Source organism: Daldinia decipiens (genome assembly GCF_022478715.1).
Source record: "Daldinia decipiens strain CBS 113046 unplaced genomic scaffold F4813scaffold_19, whole genome shotgun sequence".
Taxonomy (NCBI): domain Eukaryota; kingdom Fungi; phylum Ascomycota; class Sordariomycetes; order Xylariales; family Hypoxylaceae; genus Daldinia; species Daldinia decipiens.
In genome coordinates this window covers 46578-68119 of record NW_026054562.1, presented here as the reverse complement: position 1 = coordinate 68119, position 21542 = coordinate 46578, and the positions used below count along the sequence as shown (strand labels likewise).

At 45.4% G+C, this 21542-nt stretch overlaps 6 protein-coding genes across 6 annotated transcripts; 3 read left to right on the top strand and 3 right to left on the bottom strand.

Annotated features, from left to right (window-relative positions):
- Nucleotides 1-496: 496 nt before the first annotated feature.
- F4813DRAFT_389982 (putative glutaryl-CoA dehydrogenase) lies at nt 497-4066 on the top strand (the record flags this gene model as incomplete). The annotated part of the gene is made up of 8 exons (XM_049246942.1): nt 497-710; nt 777-1802; nt 1850-1890; nt 2947-3065; nt 3300-3345; nt 3507-3536; nt 3691-3874; nt 3927-4066. The coding sequence occupies 8 exons, from the start codon at nt 497-499 to the stop codon at nt 4064-4066; spliced, it is 1800 nt and encodes a 599-aa protein (XP_049098979.1).
- A 3181-nt stretch (nt 4067-7247) lies between these two features.
- F4813DRAFT_88294 (ferric reductase NAD binding domain-containing protein) lies at nt 7248-9465 on the top strand. Its single transcript, XM_049248996.1, has 3 exons — nt 7248-7551; nt 7606-9123; nt 9194-9465. The coding sequence occupies exons 1-3, from the start codon at nt 7391-7393 to the stop codon at nt 9225-9227; spliced, it is 1713 nt and encodes a 570-aa protein (XP_049098978.1). The 5' UTR covers nt 7248-7390; the 3' UTR covers nt 9228-9465.
- Nucleotides 9466-10414: 949 nt separating this feature from the next.
- On the bottom strand, nt 10415-11597 carry F4813DRAFT_361284 (uncharacterized protein). The gene has a single exon (XM_049243513.1). It carries the CDS (start codon nt 11317-11319, stop codon nt 10696-10698), a length of 624 nt encoding a protein of 207 aa, XP_049098977.1. The 5' UTR covers nt 11320-11597; the 3' UTR covers nt 10415-10695.
- A 318-nt stretch (nt 11598-11915) lies between these two features.
- On the bottom strand, nt 11916-14185 carry F4813DRAFT_88289 (uncharacterized protein). The gene is made up of 3 exons (XM_049248995.1): nt 13718-14185; nt 13086-13648; nt 11916-13023 (listed from the first exon to the last, which is right to left on the bottom strand). The coding sequence occupies exons 1-3, from the start codon at nt 14117-14119 to the stop codon at nt 12237-12239; spliced, it is 1752 nt and encodes a 583-aa protein (XP_049098976.1). The 5' UTR covers nt 14120-14185; the 3' UTR covers nt 11916-12236.
- A 60-nt stretch (nt 14186-14245) lies between these two features.
- Nucleotides 14246-16369, top strand: F4813DRAFT_88267 (uncharacterized protein). Its single transcript, XM_049248994.1, has 4 exons — nt 14246-14692; nt 14741-15392; nt 15441-16098; nt 16151-16369. The coding sequence occupies exons 1-4, from the start codon at nt 14410-14412 to the stop codon at nt 16253-16255; spliced, it is 1698 nt and encodes a 565-aa protein (XP_049098975.1). The 5' UTR covers nt 14246-14409; the 3' UTR covers nt 16256-16369.
- Nucleotides 16370-16780: 411 nt separating this feature from the next.
- F4813DRAFT_361275 (kinase-like protein) lies at nt 16781-20829 on the bottom strand. The gene is made up of 4 exons (XM_049243512.1): nt 18364-20829; nt 18036-18310; nt 17283-17980; nt 16781-17226 (listed from the first exon to the last, which is right to left on the bottom strand). Exons 1-3 carry the CDS (start codon nt 20604-20606, stop codon nt 17379-17381), a joined length of 3120 nt encoding a protein of 1039 aa, XP_049098974.1. The 5' UTR covers nt 20607-20829; the 3' UTR covers nt 16781-17226; nt 17283-17378.
- Between the last annotated feature and the right edge of the window lie 713 nt (nt 20830-21542).

Genomic DNA, 21542 nt, shown 5'->3' with positions numbered 1-21542 from the left:
GTTATCTAATTGAAGGAATAAAACTGAAATGATATTCTCCAGTCGCTTCCATGGCATGAAGACGGTATCTGTACTACTTTCCTCTTCAAGGACCTCAGAGTATAGAAGGTTCGGTCCTTGAAACGATCTTTCTGCTTACTCCTTTATGTACTTCAGATATGTACATATCATGAAGTCTAATGCAGATACATAACATTATGTACCTAACCTAGGTAGGTATATGAGGTAATGTTAAGGTTGTGCATTTTCCGGTGTTGAGTTTAGGTAATCATTAGCGTAAGAATCCGCCGTTAGCCGAAGTCACTACCGAGTATTCCCGCCGCTCTGGGAATGCCGAGGGCCGCCGAACGGAGCGCCATTCCACTAATTTTTGTTTGGATTCATTTGCTTTCGATCTTGGCTCCGCAACCGCCTCCATTCTCGCCATGGATAGGTAGCTTCAGGTAGGGAATCCCCATTGCGCTCACCTCAATTCTTCCTAATTGAGAGTGTAGTCATGTTTCGTCCGGTAATATCTCGCGTTTCGAGGCCATTAGCCGGGCCTACAAGGCAATGTCGGGTCTTTAGCAGAAGCTATGCTTCTACCCCGAAGTCTTCGTTTGATTGGGAAGACCCGTTAGCGAGTAAGAGCTTATTCACCGAGGAGGAATTAGCTATCTCGGAGACCGCAGAGCGATACTGCCAAGAGCGATTACTGCCGCGGGTTTTACGTGAGTTATTCTAGTGACAATTCGTCTTTATACTCTAATAGCTTAGCCGCTGACTATACTGCTCAGAGGCGTATCGTGACGAATACTATGATCCGGCTATCTTGCTCGAAATGGGTGAACTCGGCCTTCTCGGCGCGAATCTTCATGGCTACGGTTGTGCTGGCGCATCGACCGTAGCGTCAGGCCTAATTACTCGGGCCGTCGAACGAGTCGATAGCGGGTACCGATCTGGCATGTCGGTGCAATCCTCGCTAGTTATGGGTGGGATTTATGAATTTGGGACTAAGGAGCAGAAAGAGAAATATCTGCCCAATATGGCAAAGGGTAAACTTCTTGGAGCGTTTGGACTCACAGAACCCAATCACGGTAGCGACCCGGGATCAATGGAATCGACGGCGCGACCGCATCCAACAAAAAAGGACTATTTACTTTTAAGTGGTTCCAAAACTTGGATCACCAACTCGCCTATTTCCGATGTACTTCTGGTGTGGGCAAAGTTACAGGAGACTGGCAAAATCAAGGGATTCCTTATAGATAGAAAGGATTGCCCTCCCGGCACCCTGGAGACACCGGCTATCAAGAATAAGACCGGACTTAGGGCTAGTATTACGGGTATGATTCATATGGACGACTGCCCAGTACCGGAAGAAAACATGTTCCCCGATGTTGAGGGCTTGACTGGCCCCTTTACATGCTTGAATAGCGCTCGGTATGGTATCTCCTTTGGCACCATGGGCGCCTTGGAAGACTGTATTGCTCGGGCGCGGGAATATGCTCTAGAGCGGAAGCAGTTCAAGAGTAACCCTATTGCCAAGTATCAGTTGGTGCAAAAAAAACTGGCGGACGCTGCGACGGATGCTGCGTATGGCGTGCTCGCATCGATACAGGTTGGTAGGCTTAAGGATGAAGGGAAAGTTACACCAGAGATGATTAGCATGGTGAAAAGACAAAATTGTGACCGTGCGCTTGTGAATGCGAGGGCGTTACAAGAAATCTTCGGGGGTAATGCGGTTAGCGACGAGTACGGAATCGGAAGGCATGTAGCCAACCTATTTGTGACCCAGACTTATGAAGGACAGAGCGATATTCACAGTGAGTTAGCCGCCATAAAACTGATAACGTTTGCTAACCTGGTACAGGTCTTATTCTCGGAAGAGCCATAACTGGGCTTCAGGCTTTTGTATAGCAGCGTAGCTATTGGATATTTAGCGAGTTATCTTATGAAGCTGACTTGGGAAGTATTTGAGCGTTTCCAATATGAAGCAGTCGTAAATATTAGCCACGGTCCTCACGGGGAAGATGTTGTTTATTAGACGATAGAGTCAAGGCAGAGAGTCAAGGCATCCGAACAGACCCATACAAGTCATAATGCAGTGGATAATGCAGTGAAGCGTGACAATTGCTGACAGCTGAGGCAAAAACGAGCTGTAAGTGGTAGAGATAGGGAAGTGCAGGCGCGGTTAGTTGGCCTGATAGGTTAGGATTGGGCGGTACGGTGGCGGTGTGGGGAACTGTGTGCTTCGGTGTAACCAGACAAGCCTAAGGTGCCGTCTTTTCGGACTCAAAGGAAGCAAAACGGTTCCTTCCAATTGGTTCGAACATGGTTTGTCTTGCCGGTTTTGTGATTTGTGTCAGACTCATTAGATCAGGTAGGTACCAGTCAGCCCAGTACACATCCAGTACAAAACCAGGTACCAGTTGGAACCGCGTACCTAGGTACCTAGGTAGCAGTGCAAGCTAAGCCACTCCTTTTTAGAGAACCTTAGCTACAGCAAGTACAGCAAGACCAGTATGTAAGACCACCTAGCAAGAGGACTGCAAAACTGATTGGACTGAAGAAAAAAAAGGTGTTAGCGCCTACCCGCCCTGTCCGTTTCTTTACGACTGGTCTGTGCTGACCTAATTATTCCATTTCCATTCATTCCGTCACCTGAAAGACTTGCCTGACTTTCCCTTTTCCCCCGCTACCAAACCTTTTCGTACCAAACCCTTTCGTATCTACAGTCACCATCAAACAATCATTCCGACAACCATAATCATAATAACAACGACACCACATCCTGACCTCATTCATATCCTCAACACTGGCCGTAGTCATTCAGACTTCCACACTCTAGTAAGTTTATATTTGTCCTTTATAAACCCCCTTTTCCCTTTTCCTTACGGCTACAAACCTTAGCCTTTTATAACTCTATCCATTTCTCCCGCATTCCATACTGACCGCAAGTATAAGTAGTTGATCTCTTCAGGAGGAGATACCGCTGCCGGCCAAAACAAGAAACCGCAAACTCACAACCTACACCTTTACGAAATGGCGTTGAAGCGAATCAACAAGGAACTCACAGACCTGGGCCGGTATGTCGATTTTTTTTTTGTTTGGATCTTATCATACTGAATGTTTGTTTGGCGATGGTACTTGGTTTGTATCCTTAACGTGCCCAAGGTGGGGCTGCCATGGAAAGGCAGGGCGGGGATCTTGATACAATACAGCCTCGTCAAGGAGAACTTCATACTCGTTCACCATCTCTAGGGATGATTTTTTACTAGGAGGATATACCTTGATCATTTTGCTAATGTTCTCTCTCTCAGTGACCCCCCTTCATCATGCTCTGCTGGTCCTGTTGGTGAAGATTTGGTAGGCATCATCTTCCCCACCACCAAAAAAATAATAAGCGTCGATACTATCTACCCGCTGCGTGACTTGGTCGGGCACGAGCAATTATACCTTCGGATCCCTTTTTCTGTTAGGAAGCCTCACGTCATTAACTATTGCTAACTTCTTGTTTTTCTGTGTAGTTCCACTGGCAAGCGACGATTATGGGACCAGTAAGCCATTCCTCCAATCTCCTCGCCTTTCCTATTCCTTTGCGCGCGCATGCTGCCGTGCATGCTATGGACTGGTACTTTGCTAGTGGTGGCTCTTCAAGCCAAACTTGGTATATATTGTAAATCAGTTCACAGTACTAACTGAAGGTCGTAGGGTGACTCGCCATACTCTGGAGGTGTCTTCTTCCTCGCCATCCACTTCCCGACAGACTACCCGTTCAAGCCTCCTAAGGTCAACTTTACAACTCGCATCTACCACCCGAATATCAACTCTAATGGCAGCATCTGCTTGGACATCCTGAGGGACCAATGGAGCCCGGCGTTGACCATCTCCAAAGGTAAATATCGTATACCAATTTTGTGACATATTCTAGTTCTAACCTTGCACAGTGCTCCTGTCAATCTGCTCCATGCTTACCGACCCTAACCCCGATGACCCTCTTGTCCCCGAGATCGCCCACGTTTACAAGACCGACCGGGCAAGATATGAAGCTACGGCTCGCGAGTGGACTCGCAAGTATGCTATCTAAGATAACAAGTAAGGAGAATTCGCTGGCGGAGAATGACGCTTGGCACCGGAAGTAGTGAGCATAGCACTTATCGGTAGTGATACTGGAAGGGACATGGATTTTTTTTCTTCCAACCTAGGCAATACGATCTGCATTCACCAGTGTCTGTCCATCCGTCGTTATGGTTTAGTGTGCCTCTTCGGTGAACATGAGAGCACATGCTTTCAGAAGTGGAATGAGAATGACTTGCTAAGGAGGATGAAGTTTTACGAAAGACATGATATGTTGGAGTGATCTGGAGGAACTCTCTGGCTTTACATTTTAGTCCTCCTTTACATTCATCCCAGATTTGTTTTAATGCATTCACGTTTCCCATTTCCCCTTTCTCGTATACTACTTGTGACATCTATTAATAAGCTCTGGGGCTTGCTATGGCCTGGATAGTCTGCAGAACCCTCCAGGTTCCTATAAATGCTACCTAGGTAGTTATCCAAACTGGTGACAGCTGACAGCCCATACGGTTATGAATTGTAGTTAATGTCAAGCCTTGAGAAGGATTATTAGGGTTTGCCATTATAAGTCAAGTCATCTGTAACGTTAACGTTAACGAAAAGCTGACCAGTCCAAGTTGCTAGGATCAGCCCGAGCCAACTTTTTGGGGGCCTTTTTTTCTTGAATACCTTAGGTACCTACCTAGTAAAGATATTTTAGAACAACTACGGCGTTTCGATTTTTGGTTTAGGTGCATGTAATAGAGGAAGTGAGATATATGAAAACGTGGCGTATGCATTTACCCACATGCACCCCTTGTTTTAGCCGCCGAATCCAGGTACATTGGGTACCTAACCTCTCTAAAATACGGATTACGTATAAACAATGGTCTTATATCTTCTATCTAACTTATGTTTTCACCGCCGGTCGTACGGTGATGGTGTGTTGATGTATTGGTTTAAATAGTAAGACACTTATTCGGGTATATCGTTGCATCTACATACCTACATACACGATCCTTCGTCAAGTGAGGAGGGTACAAATATAGACGTTAAGGGGATATTTTGATATCCGGATCTAGATGCTTCCGGGTTGTAGGATCTGGAGGGATTCGCTCAGTCTTTTCTAACTTGGATTCGTGCGGCGTTAAGTCACGAGGATATCGATGTAGGGCGAAAGACGGATGGTATTAAGATATATAGATAATTTTGGGGATGTGAAAGAATATCGATCCGATACGCGGGATATAATGGTCTATGTACATACATAGGTAGGTATTATACATACATAGATGTGCGATCTTTTTACTATTTGATGAGATCTACTCCAGGATCTAGCCGCATCGTGTGACGGTAAGGATGTTTATTTGTAGACTAGGTTGGCTCGAGTTGAATTAAATCGTCACTAGGTTGGTGATGTGATCATTTATCGGGTTGCCCGTTTGCTTTTAGAGAAATAATCTGGTGGTTACATTTTTGACCTACGCTGTCTGGCTGTAAGCGGCTTTCGCTGGCGTCAAGCGGCTGATGAGACTATTCCTGGAATTTTTAATATATTTAAGCTTAGCTGATGTTATCTAGTAATACCAAAATTGCATAGCGCTTCCTTGGTGTTCCCCCTAAATTACGTATTTTTAACAATTACTACTATGTAAGTTGTGTTGTAAAATGTCTACCTAGGTAGTCAAGGATTTTATAGAGAAAATCAACCTTGTTTACTATGTAAAGGATGTAAAAGTGAATTTTAATACTCTAACCTAGCGACTTGCAAGGTCCTAAAGAAGAAAAAGTGAAGCTTCTATAGCTTCTATGTATTTGATTCATCCGCTTCGTGACAAGTACATACTCAAGGTGGGTTGGGCATAATATTCTGCTGGCGCTTTGCTCCTTTTGCTACGGGGCCCTTGGCAATTCAAGTCTCGAATGCTGTCTAAGGACCCCTGACGAAACAATCTGAGGCACAGGCGCCGGGGGTTATTACGAATACTGACCAATAAGAAGGCGGATATCTTCATCGACTTATCCACATTCCAAACCAGTCCAAGCTCGATTCCCCTCATATTCTTTTCCTTTTCATCTTGTACCTCCTACTTCCTCACCCTTCCACCAAGTGACCTCCGCCCCCAGCTACGATAGATACACTAGTTCTAGCCTGGCCGAGGGTTGTGCAGGCCCTTTTGTGTGTCTCTTGTATCGAGACGTGTTGCCGCGATGGAAGTGGTGCCATTACCCACCTCCCTATCCTGGACCTAGACGAGGATCCGAACATCAGACAGTCTGCCGAGCCAGACTATGTCATGGACGAAGATTCTTTGATGAATACTTTTGATAACTGCAGCAAGTGTTGTTCTTTTTCTGCCAGGCAGGTATTTTCTATTATCTCAGCACTTATCTCAGCACTTATGTTCATTCGCCATCATTCTAGCATCATAAAGATGCAAAATTCTCGGATCTTGCACCCAAATCCGTTAGTCCAATTCAACCTAGAAACGTGGACGTCCTGAGCCTCCTTCGTACTTCAAATGCCTCGAAACCGTTTGCGGTAAGGCTGTAACCGCTTGTCACTCGTCGGCCAGATCTAGGACCCATCTGTCTAAGAACCCCTGATGAATGTTACATGTACCTGGTTGCATATGCCTGGATATGCTACCATCACAAGTTACCAGTACATAGTTTCATACTTGTCTTCCCCTTATCCTCTCTTTAATAAACCCTCCCAGGGTCTCTCTCGTACCTAAGCTTTCTAGACAATTTCGTGGCCTACATATGTACATACCAGATGGGGCTATAACAAAATCGACGTTAAGTAAAACCTCGTTGCGGCGCTGTACCCAGGTATGATCTACGAGAATGGCCTGATGTTTCTTATTCTTGGCAGTCTTCCATAATATCCACCGCCTTCCTGTCTCTTGCATGAGATCTTCGGAACCCTTCTCTCCTTTCCCTTCGTTTACTCACAAACGCTTTCCCCTCCGTCTTCCTTCTCGTAGGTGCGCTATTCGATTCTTGCGTTGGCTAACCGGCAACTGCTATAGCAGGCTTTCAGGCCAACCTTACCTTCTTTTTGACCGTCCTTTTCATCCGTCACCTTGCCGATTCTTTCCTTCTATGGCTTCTTGACCGTTCAGCAGGTTCTGAATTAGTATTACCTGTCTTTTTTTTTTCGCACCTAGCGAAGCGATTCCGATATATAATTAAAAAATCTAATAGAGAAGAGGAGGCATTAGTGGTGTCGGGTTGGTGATTGTATTTGGAGATACAAGTGGACTCGGAAGGTGAAGAGATATTGTTCGAAAAGCGACTTTCCACAAACGACCGCGAAAGAATTAATTCGTATAAACGCCCTCCGACCAAGATGTCGTACTACGATATGGGCGAGAAGCCCTCGGAGAGGTCAAGATGGACGCCGTTAACAAGAATGTTGCTGTCGGGAGAGATGACGCAGGAGCGGCAAAAGGAGTTGACGATGCGAGAAAAGTTCGATAAGTGGATGATCAACGAAGGCTACCGAAGATTGTTTGTACCAACCGTGAGTCTCCTTGATATAATTCTTTACTAACCATCAGCTAGTTTTGTCTTCGTTTTCATGGTTCTCCATGCCCTAGTCTTCGCGTTCGGTTTCGTCAACTACGCCGTCAAGGACAACTTACAAGTAGCGAGAGATACTTTTGGGCCGACTTACATGATTGCTAGATCGTCGGCGTTGGTTCTCCACGTGGATGTGGCCATGATTCTGCTGCCGGTCTGTAGGACATTTATCTCCATGGCGCGACAGACACCTCTCAACGGAATTATCCAGTTCGATAAGAACATTACGTTCCATATCACTACTGCCTGGTCCATCTTCTTCTTTTCCTGGGTCCACACGATCGCTCATTGGAACAACTTGGCGCAAATCGCTGCTAAGAACAACCTGGGAATCTACGGGTTTTTGGTCGCCAACTTAGTATCTGGTCCGGGTTGGACGGGTTATATCATGTTGGTAGCGCTCACAGGCATGGTGTTGACATCGTATGAGAAGCCGAGACGAGCAAACTACGAACGATTTTGGTACACTCACCACATGTTCATCGTCTTCTTCCTTTTCTGGTCTTTCCATGGTGCCTTCTGTATGATTCAACCCGATATCGCGCCGTTCTGTATCTCGGTCGGTACCTCCGCTATTGGTGTCTTCTGGCAGTACTGGATGGTCGGAGGATTTACCTATCTGGCCGAACGAGTTGCCCGTGAACTACGTGGACGCCACAAAACTTACATCTCCAAGGTTATCCAGCACCCGAGCAACGTTTGCGAAATCCAAATTAAGAAGGAAAACACCAAGACCAAGGCTGGACAGTATATCTTCTTCTGTTGCCCAGAAGTATCTCTTTGGCAGTACCACCCGTTCACCTTAACAAGCGCTCCCGAAGAGGATTACATCTCGATCCATATCCGTATGGTTGGTGATTTCACGAAGGGTGTGGCTAAAGCGCTTGGATGTGACTTCGAGAGGAAGGAGAAGGACGCATCGACAGTTGTAGGTGTTGACCGTCAGAACAACGAGGTTGATCCTGCCTTAAAGAGAGTTCTTCCCCGGGTATATGTCGACGGTCCGTTCGGTTCTGCCTCAGAAGATGTGTTCAAGTACGAGGTTTCTATGCTAGTCGGCGCCGGTATTGGTGTCACGCCGTTCGCGTCCATCCTCAAGTCGATCTGGTATCGGATGAACTACCCGCAGAAGAAGACCCGCCTTGCGAAGGTATACTTCTTCTGGATCTGCAGAGATTTCGGTTCTTTCGAATGGTTCCGTTCGTTACTGATGGCCATCGAAGCCCAGGATGTTGACAACAGAATCGAGATCCATACCTATCTCACAGCCAGGATCAAGGCCGACGATGCGACAAATATCATGATCAACGACGCCAACGCCGACAAGGACACAATTACTGGACTGCGCAGCCCGACCAACTTCGGACGTCCTAACTGGGATATGATCTTCCGAGGTATCAGGAAGCTACATTCGCCGGCTGAGGCGGGTGTATTCTTCTGTGGACCTAAGGGTCTTGGTAGTTCACTCCACGTCTTCTGTAATAAGTATAGTGAACCTGGGTACGTAATTTCGTGATTATAATTTGATAAATGCTTCTTCTGCGGACAGCCAGCTAACCTAGTTCGATAGCTTCTCCTTCGTCTGGGGCAAAGAAAACTTCTAAACTTGTGTCCATACAAGACTTGGCCGACACTGTGCCAATAAACCTCGAAAGCATCACCCTATCACCGGCGCCGGACGCAGATGGCCGCTGTATTTGTGTATTAATCGGAGGCAATTTCTGGTTTTCCTTCGCTCGGGGTAGAGTGCGTTCTTTGCTGGACTGGTCACTTAGACTTAAAGGTGGCCAGGACTCTTAATTAGCTCGACAAGCAAACCATACTCTATGACCTGGCCGGACCAACCATGATGAGATAAATTAATATATAGCTACTTAAACTCTTGGGCTCGGTGGATACCTCTTTAGATTCCGGCTGCCGGCGATGTGTCTACGATATACGGAGATGAAGTTGGAGACTCGGAGCTACAGTAGACGTTGATACCATATATACATTTGTATCTATTTTAGCCAAACTTGCAATATCTTTTTACAGTTAGATTTATACTTGCTGTCTATGGTTCCATTGATGGTGATTCTTCGATGAATGATGATATTGACTTCTCTACTCATCCAACACATGCACAGCATAATTTAAACGACGATTCGATGCGCGGCTCTTTCACATAGTTTATTGCAAACAATAAAGTCAAGACGAAACGAAAGATAACCTTGTAATGACAACTCCAGCCGCACCGCGTGGGCAAGATATGCTTTACGATTAGTCAATAATGCCAAGAATTACTGAGAATTACTAAGGGAAATGTTCAGGGCAGGACTGACTCAAATATCATTCCTCGCTTCAGGTTGCCCTAGAAGTCTAACTCGGCACTCCTATTCGGGACTCGGCACCTGATCGACTACCGCCCGTCCCTATGTACTACATACATATGAGGCTCTGACCTCGTCCCTAGACTCCTGGTAAATGATCCCGGCATCTGGGTCTGGCTGGCCCCTGAGAGCCGGTGGGTCTGACATGCGCGCAAGCAACAAGCCAGCAGGACGCGCTGCGGTGAAACGCGCGTGGTCTGGATGTCGTTTCGAGGTGTGGGATACTTAAGAAGACATACGTAAGCCTTTTTTTTTTTCGTTCCTTTTCGCTTGTTCTTGATGGCTTGTTGTTACTTCATTTCTGCTTGGGTGGAAATTGCGATTTCCGTTGCTAAAGGAGTTCCTCGGATATAATAAGGAGACATGGCAAGGCAAATTTAATAATTGCGGAAATATAGTTGCTATGTGCTTTGACTTAACGTTGATATTTAGGAAATAACTATTTCTGTAAATACGCATTTGAAGCCTTCAAGTTGAAGGCATATCCTGCTAATATTTAGTAACTTCGTCTCCTACTCAGGAGGTAGTGTCGGTGAGATCCTTTGGACTATTTACTTCCCCCTTGCCCGACTTTTGTAGATAAGGCCACATCGTGCCATAGCTAGCTAGGCGAGACCTTTATTCAAGGAGTACGCAAAAAGAGGCACTAGTATTTTGGTAATGCCAAACTTTGATACCATAACAACACCACGGACGCGTAATGCTATAACAACGGTGTCACATGTCCGTCCTTGCTACCAATATCCTTCATATCGTCTTCTACGAATCTATCATCATCATCATCATAAAGTTGGAAATCTCCCTCCGACACAGGCCCCGCATCCGGGAACCAGGCTCCGTCGGTGGAGCCGAAAGGCTGTTCTTCCCCGACCACCACCTCCCTAGATGCCCTTTGAGATTCTTGAACCAGATGATCGTTCATGATCCAATCTAAATCGATTAGATCTTCGTCAGAGAATCCTAGCACATCCTGGTGGGCATTTTCTATATCATTAGCTCCGCCATCGCTCATCGACAGTTCATCGTCAACCGTTATTGTCTCTTGGCCGGATAGGTCGGTATTAGTGCTATCAGCGGTACAGACATCGCAGCTTTCCACATGCATAAGCGCGTTAAATAGATCGTGCTTTGCAGTGAGCGGAAGTGTATCGACGGGGGCGCATGGCTTAAGATCGTTATGGCGGTAACTATTTCCGTCGCTGTCGCTGTCGCTGCTGCCACCGTCCGTTCGTAGCGTAGCTTTAGCGCAATAGAGCAGGGGCGACGGCGGAGTAACATTGACGTCCTCGTGTAGACAAGCCCAGTAAATACGTCTTCGCTGGCACATGGGATTAGATGGGGTGTTACGATGATGAAACGTATGGATGAAGGTCTGACACGGATGGTGATCAGTTGGTTGGCGGAATAGCGGCTGATAGGTGGCGGTTTGAGCGCCCTAATTGGTGAACCTATCCCAAGGAGGGATTTCAAATAAGACTTGGAAATATTACTGGTGGGCTGCGGTAGCATCTCAGGCACTTTAGTTATTGGCGTATATTGGATTTCCTGAAGTTGCGGATCATGTTCGCTCAATATCAGATGATATCCTATAAAGACAATCCATGCTAAGCACACGATGTATATGCGTTGCATCACATTCGTTCATCTGGTATTAGTTACTCGCTATTGATTTGATAGGTTTCTAGTCTTGAATCTACGCGCTTATTTCTTAGCACTGACCCCTATGTGGTGAATGCGGGCTAGGGAGTTTAGTTTTTAAGCCCGAATCCTTTGCCAATGAGGGACAGTTCCCAACGCTTTACCTCCCTGCTGCTCTCTATCGTAATACCAGGGCTATCGAGAGCCTCCGTTACATCTTGTTTTGATATCAGATCTTATAAATATAATGCAAGTCGTCGAACTCTAGACATGAAAACCAGTCGACGAAACTTATCTCATCTCCTTATAGTTAGGTGCTCATCTTTCTCTTTCTCCTCTTTCTTTTTTCTTTACTCTAGTAAGGTAGACGGCTATATCTCGGTAGCTTCACTAGGATGTAGGTTTGGCAACTTAGGTCTTCGCTACACTTGAGACTTGATACTTGAGTACTCTCCTGCTAGGCAGCTATATATTTGAGATGACATAGTTAATATCATACAAGATATATTTTCCCCTCTTATACACTATAATCTCATCAAAAGGGCATCGAGGAGCCAGTTAAACTGCGTATATAACCGCTTCTTCTCGAATAACCTTGGAAAAGTATCATCCTTGAGAAAGGTACTTGTGACATTTCTCAAGTGGTTGGACGACCCGTCTCAGCATCTCATGCCTCCATTTCTCAGGCGGGGTGCTGTGATGTCCCTCGAGACACCATCTGATTGCTTGGTCAAAGTCGTTTCCCGCTTCCTCGTTGACTTCGTCGTTCCATTTCTGGGCGGCAATGACATCGAATAAGTCTTTCTGTGTGTCATTCTCTCCAACGGGCCAATCATCCTTGCGATACGGTTGGTCTTCGAGTAATTTACCGAAACATAGCTCTAGGAGAATGATGCCTAGTAGTTCCAGTGATCGGGAAGCCTTTATACTTCTGCCATTCGTATTTATGTTGGATGATAATTTCTGTAGATTCTGATCATCCTTAGATCTAACATTGTCCATAAAGTCGCGTTTGAGATGAGGCTGGTCGAGGACAATCGTGCGGGCGCTCTTGTCATTACCGATAAAGACAATGTCCGACTTTTTCCATGCCTCGGGGAGCCAAGGGGTGCCAACAAGCTGTAGAAACGAAGATGCTAAAATGAAGGAGAGTTCGTATCGCTTTCGACGGCTAGGAAATGGTGATACTTCCCTCCGAAGTATTTGATCTATCGTGACAAAACTGTCGGTTTGCTGTTGAGATACCTTGTACACGTAGTATCGGTTGTCATCCTCAGAGAGATAGCCACAAACATCGCCAGTTCCCTGGACTAGGGATTCACAGAGGCTCAAGATTGGATTTCCATGATCAATATGGACCTCGGACGTAGGAAGCATTCGAACTGCCTTTGATCTGATGACAAGTTAGTCTTTAGTCTAGGCGATATGTATTACTACCGCGTAGTTCCAACATACCGTCCTTGCTTTTCTTTGCCATGCGGGTCACTATTTCCCATTGCTGGTCTTATAGGAATGCTAGCTTTATGATGCGGCTCGTGTACAGTAAGACTTGTGACGACAGAACGACTTGCGGGCAATGATTGGGCTCGATTATCATTACCTTCAACCATTAGCACCTTCTGTATATCCCAGCATGAGTGTAGCTGTGTCGCAAATAGGACACTGAACTTCTTTTCTTTGCTAGTTCGATGTTCTAACAGCAACTTTACAATGTGTGGATCGTGACAATTGCAACACCATGCAGATGCAAGAGCTTTGAAAAACACATTGGCTTGTATCCAAAAGTTGCATAAGGCTGAACCATCAATTTTCAAGGCCATCTTTCGATCTTTAACGGCAGCTGGCTCCTTTTCACCCATTTTCAGCAATCCTTCTAGTTGAGAATCATACAGCTTCAGCTTTTCAAACAGTCTCGAGCGAATGCTCCTCCTGCTACTGAATTTTAGTTTATACGCCTGGAATCGAAGGTTATTTTTCGTAGCTAATTCTCTCAAGCGAGTCTTCGACGTTTGAGTTTTCTGGTCACGATTAGTTCTAATAACTAGGTAGGTACCTATTGAGTATCCATAACCTCTTCAGTGACTTACTCGCTTTTGGAGAAATTCTTGTATTACGCCCGCTTCCAAAGCTAGCTCGTCGTCAAAATCATTCAGGGTCTTTCTGGTATGCTCTATACAATCCATGAAAGGTTTGTATGAGTCTTCACCCAATCGATGCATGAGGACATCTGTAATATCCTTGTCGTGCCAACCGTGACCCCCCGGGTCTGATAACAACTCTCCTATCCTCTCTTGATCTTCAGTTAAATCTGATAATAATAGCCTGAGACGGGCCCTGAAAAATGTTTTGCAACATCTAAGGTTATATTCGCATTCTTTATACTCTCTTCTGACATGGAAACTGTCCTCGACTTCTTGGAACTTCCCGAAGGCGGCAAAAGCAATCGGGAGAGCGCCAAGTACGGCACCGGCGATCTCAAAGCCAGACATTGAGTTGTTATGAACCTTATCTTCCCTTTAAGGCTGAGTAGATGGGGATTGCAGCCATTATCGGGCCTGGAAACTGTGAGGGGTTTTGTGTGCAAACTCACCCCTCATAAGTACAGATGCATATAGGCCCAATCACATACTGCCGATATGCAATCTTTGGTACCTATCAAAGGATTTGGGGGAGGGGCCGAGAAAGATAGCCGGCTACCGTGAGCAATTATCTGGCAGCATATTAACATTGGTAGCCTATACAGCTACTATGCAAAGTGCTCCTTGATAATCGAGTCGAAATGTCGCAAAATGATAACATCTTGGAGCGGAGTCGTAAGGTGAAGATACTTTTTATTGACCTTAAAAGTCGACTAGAGGACGATACTAGTGGTGTGCCGTCTCAAGTGTGTCCAGAAGCCATTGAAGATGCTTTAGATCGATTTCTACTATGGTCCGGGAATTTGGGCGCTCTCCATTTACCGGAGAACAAGCTTTCTCTTGACTACCGCGTAAGGGCGGCGCCAGAGATCCGAGACCAGATATGTGAATTCCTCGATGACCTTCGGTTATCCATTGAAGAGTGTAAGGAGAGATACTCTTTTTTACCCTCGCTGCTAATTAATACTATAGTGACGGAAGCAAGTATTCTCAGCACTCTCAATCTAGAGTCTCTGGGCTTGAGCGATGATACGACTGAACTTGGTTCAAAGGATGCAACATCATACACACTTAAACAAGTTTCATCATACGAAGCTCAAAGTCTTCTCGAGGAAATATCTCAATGCATCCGGTCACTTTTTAGGGTTGGAGTATTAATTCGAAAAGCAGTCCCACGGGATCGATTTCAGGAGGCTCTCCGGCGGTCAGACTCTATGTTCCCACCTGCTTTTGACATTGATTATGCAAAAAACAAGCATCCTAAGCTGTGTAAGAATGATATGGAATGGCTAGCGGAGCGGATCGGAAAAGCGAATGCCCAAAGGAGACAATATATTCAATATTGTCGTGATCATAGAACACGACTAGGCAATATACCGGACGAAACGGATAGAGGATCAGATACTAACCGCGAAGATGCGGAAAGCAAAGCCACTACTATGTTTCCAATCGAAGGACCCGAATTAGAGGAAGAAACTATATCGTTGACGACTGCATCAACGATGTTTGACTCAAAAAACTGTCTTAAGTTACCGACATTAGACAAGTTATCACCTGAATTAGAGTCTTTTGAATGTCCTATTTGCTTCACTCTCCAATCATTCACAGCTGAGACAGCCTGGAAGTAAATATTTCTACTCCATGTTAACTGTTCATGACTAATATCCTATAGGGCTCATGCGTTTAGTGACCTTAAAGGGTACGTTTGCACAGTTGGAAGATCAAGCTGTGAGGACGAGTTGTTTAGCAGTCGAAATACGTGGTTCGAACACGAATTAAAAAACCATCGGTCAAAGTATACCTGCCCTGTGTGTAGAACGGAGGTTGATGGCGTAGCGTCTTTAAAATCGCACCTGGAATCGATTCATTGCAACTTTTCTGCCGAGCAAATCTCCAGATTGACCGAGGCAGGTAGGCAGACACCGACTCGCTTCAAAGCCCAAGATTGCCCCTTTTGCGACGAGTGGGCTGAGGGCTTAAAAGAGAAAGGCCGTATAAAGAACAGGTCTAATTCTCAAATTGATGACAACTCGCTTGTTTCAATGTCTCGCTTCAAAAGGCATATCGCTACTCATCAAGAACAACTTGCGATTTTCGTTATACCGCGGTCCGATGAAGGGGTGGACCAAAGTAGTACTTCAAGTTCAAAGAGAGATGAGCTGGTCGCCCCAGAAGCCCCAACTGACATTGTATCTGAGGTGTCAGAGGATTTAGCTTTACCTGTAACCGAAGGAACCCATACCTCATACGGACGTAGCATCGATATTAGGACGGGATGGGAAGGGGGTGGAGGTGGAGGTGGAGGAATCTCAGAGTTGCGCTGGAAATGCGTAAGTTGGTAACCCTCGCAATGTTCTGATCTTTTAACTAACGTCGACAAAGTGCGAATGTGCTTTTACAGGCATGAACTCAACTGTATACAACGAATTTTGTTTACATTGTGGGCATTTGAGATGTTCAAGTTGTAACACCTGGCGGCCGAGATAAGTGACTGCCTAAGGCACAACAATGAAATACCATGAGCTTAATCTACCCATTGACTTCCAAACGATACCTAAATTTCGTATATAACGAGAAGTGTGCTATTTAATAAAGATATCCTATATTTACCTAGGTAATCACTGTGACTTGCAATTATTCGGAAGTGATGTTAGAGGAGTTAAAATTACGTTTGTAGGGGTTTATATCTTGTTCAAGCTTACTTCCTATCAACATTGACTCTCACCATGAAACAATGAAATCGCTTCTACAGCCGTCAATAAGCAAAAGATATGTGCCTCACCAGAGTTCCGACTTACCTGTATGACATGGATTAAACCCAGTTGGTGCTAGATGATGTGCCGCGCCGGATATTCATATAAGGACGGAAACCAGGAGCGGATCCTGGCGCTGAAAATGAAGCACGAGCACTTTATCGCGCTGCTACGAACGGCGACGTTGACAACAGAACCCGGTAGGGGGGTCGCGTCAGGTGATGTCCTCATTCGTCATGTTACGGAATCGCCAGGAGACGGGTTGAAATTTGGATTTGGCCACTATCAACTGTAGACCCCTATCGAATCGGGATTTTTATAATGTAGGCGACCATATGTACCACCCACCACTCCCTAGTCGTACATCTTTATATGATATATACATATAGGTAGTCGATACATTATGAATTACCAGTTTCATCCAACGCCAAGTGTGCTACAATAAACATTCTAGCCCCTAAAGGCTTTAAGTACGGTCTACGTATTTCGGACAACTTTCATCTCCTCGATCTCTTTAGTCTTTGATTTGGACATGCTGGACGAATGGTTCCAAAGGGAAATACCGGTGCAATATCTACCAAACCGAGTAGCCTCCATGGGGAATACGACATTACTCTAGAGTACCTCGTATAAGATACTAATTCCAACATTTGTCACTTCCAAGTAAGTACCTAAGTTATCACTCTACAATATTTGTGGATAACTCTCCATTATATGGTAAGTTTTTATATTGAGATGTTGGGAAAGAAGGTGTTACTGACTACATGGTAAGTGAGAAAATATATCATAAAATAAACCAAGGAGACACCCTTAAGATAATCGTTGCTGAAGAATATACTCGTCCCCAGTTGCTATCCTCAATGACTCTGAGGGATATCAAACATGCCATTATTTTCTGCGTATTCCTCTCCTCGCGGGTATCCATTCCCGGTAATGTCCCAGGAACCAACCAGTGGGTCAAAGGTCAGGCATTCGAGTTCATCGCCATTCGCAGCCTGCCCTCTCGTTGTATCGAATGCTGTTACTTGTTGCGATGATGCATTAGATACATCAAAGTTTGTGTAATATGTCGAGTCGCTCGTGAGGTTTGACGACTCTAGTGATCGCGGCGACAACTCCGTAGGGTATGAATTAGGCAAATAAGGAGCCCTGTGTCCATAAATCGAATAGTCTGGTTGAGCTAGGTTATCCATGTTCGAGCTAGGTAAATCTGTGTAAATTTGTAAATCTGGCAGCGTGGAATAGTATCCTGGAAGCCCTGTTCGGGGCTCATTCGAAGGTAGGTCACTGTTATTGACACCGGTCTCAGCTCCCCCGCTGAACCCTACGTTGACGCCTTCAACGAACCCACCCCAGATAGCTCTGTATATCAGACTGCTTGGGTCATTTGGAGACGTTGCTTGCTCCGGGGTACTGTCAGGTTCGCTTAGTAAATACGATGATCCGGATTGCATAGCGTCTGCCATGGGTGATATTAGCATTGTAGGATTGAAATGGTTGGTTGATTAGCTTACAAGGGAATGGAATATTCCTATCATAGGGGAAGAGAATTCTGTAAATATTTCTCCATTTTTCATGATCTGAGAGGTTTCTCCATCGAGACTTAAGGTCACTTGCCTGCTTTTGACCATACCCTTGGCTCCAATCGTACGACTCGTTAAAGACAACAGGGTCCTGTCTAGTGCAGATATCGTCCTGTTGTAGGTGTTCGTCGACTGCCTTTTCTTTTTCACAAATTTGCTGGCATCTTGGGCACCGAAATATTCTGTGCACGCGTTCAAGGTGCTCTCTTACTCTAGCATTAGTAGGATCAATATAGATAGCACATTCCATTCAACGTACTTCAGTCTAGAAATTTTCCTATAGCTTCTGAAGCAGCATGAAACAGTCGATGCAAACCGTTCCGGGTTCCGTCGGTAAAATGGACAGGCGAAGCTCAAAGGCTGTTCCAATGACCCTGCCTGTGTCCCATGGCCGTTACCCCCATTACCATCGGCAGGCTCATCCTCTAATTCACTGTCGTGATCATCCTCATTACGTATAACGCGGTTTCCATGCCCGTTTCGACCTCTCTTAGCTGGCTGGCCCTGTGACGAGGAGCCTCGGTGGCAATTGTGTGAAGCAGAATGGTCTGGGCCGCAGTATTGAATTAATCTCGATAGGTCGACAGGGGGATTTGGAGTTGGATACTTGGTGAGTACTTCACGAACCACTTCGGTGATCCGCAACTTCAATTTATCAAGCATTTCGTACTGCTGGTCTTGGATGTGTGTACAATTAGGAAGCCTTGCGGTGGCGGTATTAGATTGAACACCCTCTAGAGTAATACTGTCTTGCTCATATCCGAATGATCGGATGGATGGTGAAAATTCCCGGATCACTTGCTCTACAGCCCGCTTCATTTGACAGTATATCTCCTCAAGGTTTTCCTGTGACTGTTTTCTACATGCATCTTCCATCAATACAGGTCCAATTGATGGGTTTGACGCTGCGCAGTTCTTACCACTGCCCCCGGGAGATAGAGGATCTCGTGTTGTATGAACATTACGGCCATATTGTGGGCAAGGTAAGTCTCTCAGGGGGGCCGGCAGAGCGACGTAGTAATTAGCCGGGAGCTCTCCCTTATTATCTTTTAACTTCTGGGAGGCAGGTAAATCGATGTCACGGCTATTCCTGCAATCAAGACAGTTCCACGTGAAACGTTTGAATAGTTCATAGACATCATCGATAGCAGGCCGCTCCTTTGGGCTCTCGGCCATCATGCTAAGAATGAGATCCAAGTGCTCGGTAGAGAGGTGTTGATCTTCAGCAATGCCAGAAGAGCCGTGCGATAATGGTACCAAACTTGTGTCACTGCGAAGTGATTCTTTGAGATCGCCAACCCAGCCTCTAACCTTGTAAAGGGACTGATAGTAACCTTTTGGCTGTCGGTCGAAAATAGCCCCATGCATTACCTTCAGGCTTTTCCCAAGGATAATAGTGACCATTTCGAGGAAGACACAGCCCAAGGAGAAGATATCAGAAGAAAGATCGCGATCGCATTGGCTCACGACTTCTGGAGGCGCATATCTCTCGGTGAATGGTGTGTGGCCTCCTGTGACAGTCTCGTCCTCATATTGCTTCGATATACCGAAATCGGCCAAGTGAACAGATCCAAATTTATCGACCAGTATGTTTTCCGGCTTGATATCTTTGTGCTTGACTATTTTCGAGGTATGCAAATACATAACCGCGGACGAAAGGCAGCCGATAGCAGTCAATAGCATCTGATGGAGTTCCATCGTCAGTCTTGGCTCTGCTCCTGATGCGCTCTTTAGGAGCTGACCAAGATTACAGATCGCAAGCGGGTATATGATGACGCCAAAGTGATTCGATCGTTGGAAATGGCCAACGAAAGCGACAATGTGGTTGTGTTCTAACCCCTTCATGATTTGCAACTCCGTTGGGAGCTCGCTAGAGTCTTCCTGCCTATCCGCCCGAAACAGTTTGATAGCCAAGGCGTCTACTAGGAAATCCCCTTTTACACTAAATGCGGCACCCCAAACGGAACTCGAACCACCGTAGTCGATTAGTTGACATCTGTCATTTTGATGTCGTAGATCACCTGGAACACCCTGCTTCAAACTGTCGATTAGGGGATTCCAGTTTATGAAATTCACTTTCTGCAGAAATCGGTACATCCTCATTTGTGAGGTGTATGGCGTATTACTGACCCTCTCGGAAAAAGACTCGGTAGCAGTAGGAGGACAGTCTACCTCGACTAACCTGTCTAGAGAGGACGACGGTGAACATGAAAGGGGTGTTGAAGTGAAACTGTGACCCGGAGCGGACTCTATATCGCTCTCAGGGTCCTCGATGTTGTCTTGTATATTGTTGGGTAAATCGGGGATGGGAATGGCATGACGTGAATCCTCCCATGGTAGACTACCAAAGACCGTCGCCCTCGAATATGAAGCTAAAAAGATATCGCGGATGAGGCTAGGCTTCACAGGTTGTGTCAAGGTTTTTCTCGGGTCGGTATATTTCCCATAGGATCTACCCATAGCTGTACCCTCTGTAACAGCCTTGTAAACCCATGATTCCATTCCCAGCTTAGTGTTTGAGAAATGCTATATCACCAAAAGATCGGTGCTAAGCTGGTTTGGATCAAGTAAAAGAAATTCTCCGAATCCCATGTCAACCATATATAGTATAATCGCAAGAGCGATACTAAACAGCATTTAAACCCCCTTTTATTTCTCTGTCGTTTTTCACAGCCTTCCAATATACCTCTCCGGGACAACGCGGACCATAACATGCATTCATGCATGTTATAACTCTCATTCGCGAGTTATGGCGTTATGCAATGCAACCCAACATGTGTGTAGTACAACGCCCTATTACATAAAACGTGCGGAAATTCGTTGTTCGTGTGGCTTTTAGTCCCGTATCATGATTATAACATCACCCTTAAGCATACACTTCTTCCCGATCCCTAACCCGAGGTATTATTTATTGGATCATTTAGCGGATCAGTTGATATTCTATTTTTGATAAATTAGTTAGACGAGCATCTCACGTCTCACCTTTATGTCATACCACTGTGTTCAACACGGGAGCACTAATATGATTTTGTGGCTTCCTCTGACGCAGAAAGCGGTCTAGATTAATTATTACATGTATTATGTCCTATTTGATAGTACACGCCCTCGTTTGAGGAAGATATATGCGGCTCGGCGTTACTCGATGACAATATGTTGGTTCCTAGGGCTAAAATTAAATATATTTAGTCTCACGATGAGGATTTACTTCTATGTAGGACTGTAACATCTAAGTTAGACTTTAGTAGGCACCTATTAATATCTAATGCGAAGTATGCCTAATTCTACATTTTTATTTACCTAGATATCTATAGAAAATAGGACAATATGGTAATACTCATATTAAAACCACAAACGTGATAGGAAGCATGATACGTATCCGACGTATGAGTTTATATTCGTTTATATTCCCCCCTGAATCTGAGGCCGTTTAAGTCGATA